The following is a 763-nucleotide window of genomic DNA, read 5'->3' as shown; positions in this document are numbered from 1 at the left end:
AAGGCTTGAATTTTTTCTTCAGTTCTCCCAGCTTGAGAAATGTTGAGCGTGTTCTTCCTCTTTGGTTTTCTGATTCCAGATCTTTGCACATTTTGTTATAATATTTGGCTATCTTCTCGAGCTGATCTTTATATTAGTACCCTCTGTGGCTTTTTATAGACATCCTTTCCAAAGATACTAATCTCAGAGCGGGAGGTAACCTACCCTTTGGTGAAATTCTGACAAAAATATCCCCCACATCTGCACACATCTCACGGCTGCCTGTGTCCAATTGAAAAAAATATTCCTCTTGCATTTTAAGGAAGTTGTCTGAGGTTCCCATCGTGTTTTCTAGCATCCCAAAGAGACACAGGGAAAACACAGATTCTGGATGATAGAAAAGCGGGCCCTGAGAAGGAAAACTTGGAGTCACTGGGGATGACCAATGTGGCCCCAAAGCATGGTGGCGCCTTTATGCCCAGGGAGATAATGAACTGCTTACCTATCTGGACTGTCAGATGCACACACAGAATCAATGAGTCCCACATCCAAAGTGCCCTGAAAAGGGAGTAAGAATAGAACCATTAAAGCCAAGTGTGGGTCAGAATATTAACTTCTACCACTCCCCAAACAAGCACACAAGAAGGCTCCCTCTTTCTTTGGTTACCTGCAAAGTAAGTTTATATAAGAACCCCTCCCTTCACGTTGTGACTATATGCAGGCTATTGTAAATAGTGCTGCTGTGAACATTGGTGTGCATATATCTACTTGTTCCACTGTATTA

General features: G+C 42.5%; 1 protein-coding gene across 1 annotated transcript in view; it reads right to left on the bottom strand.

Moving 5' to 3' along the window:
* Positions 1-763, bottom strand: part of MYO10 (myosin X) — a 119,633-nt gene that overhangs the window by 24,466 nt on the left and 94,404 nt on the right. The window contains exon 21 of the mRNA XM_006874437.1: positions 482-537. Coding sequence (XP_006874499.1) covers positions 482-537 — 56 coding nt within the window. The remainder of the gene's footprint in view (positions 1-481; positions 538-763) is intronic.

The sequence above is a fragment of the Chrysochloris asiatica genome, unplaced genomic scaffold (assembly GCF_000296735.1).
Source record: "Chrysochloris asiatica unplaced genomic scaffold, ChrAsi1.0 scaffold00278, whole genome shotgun sequence".
NCBI classification, from domain to species: Eukaryota; Metazoa; Chordata; class Mammalia; order Afrosoricida; family Chrysochloridae; genus Chrysochloris; species Chrysochloris asiatica.
The sequence above is the reverse complement of the archived record's forward strand: the minus strand, read 5'-3'. Positions and strand labels throughout refer to the sequence as shown.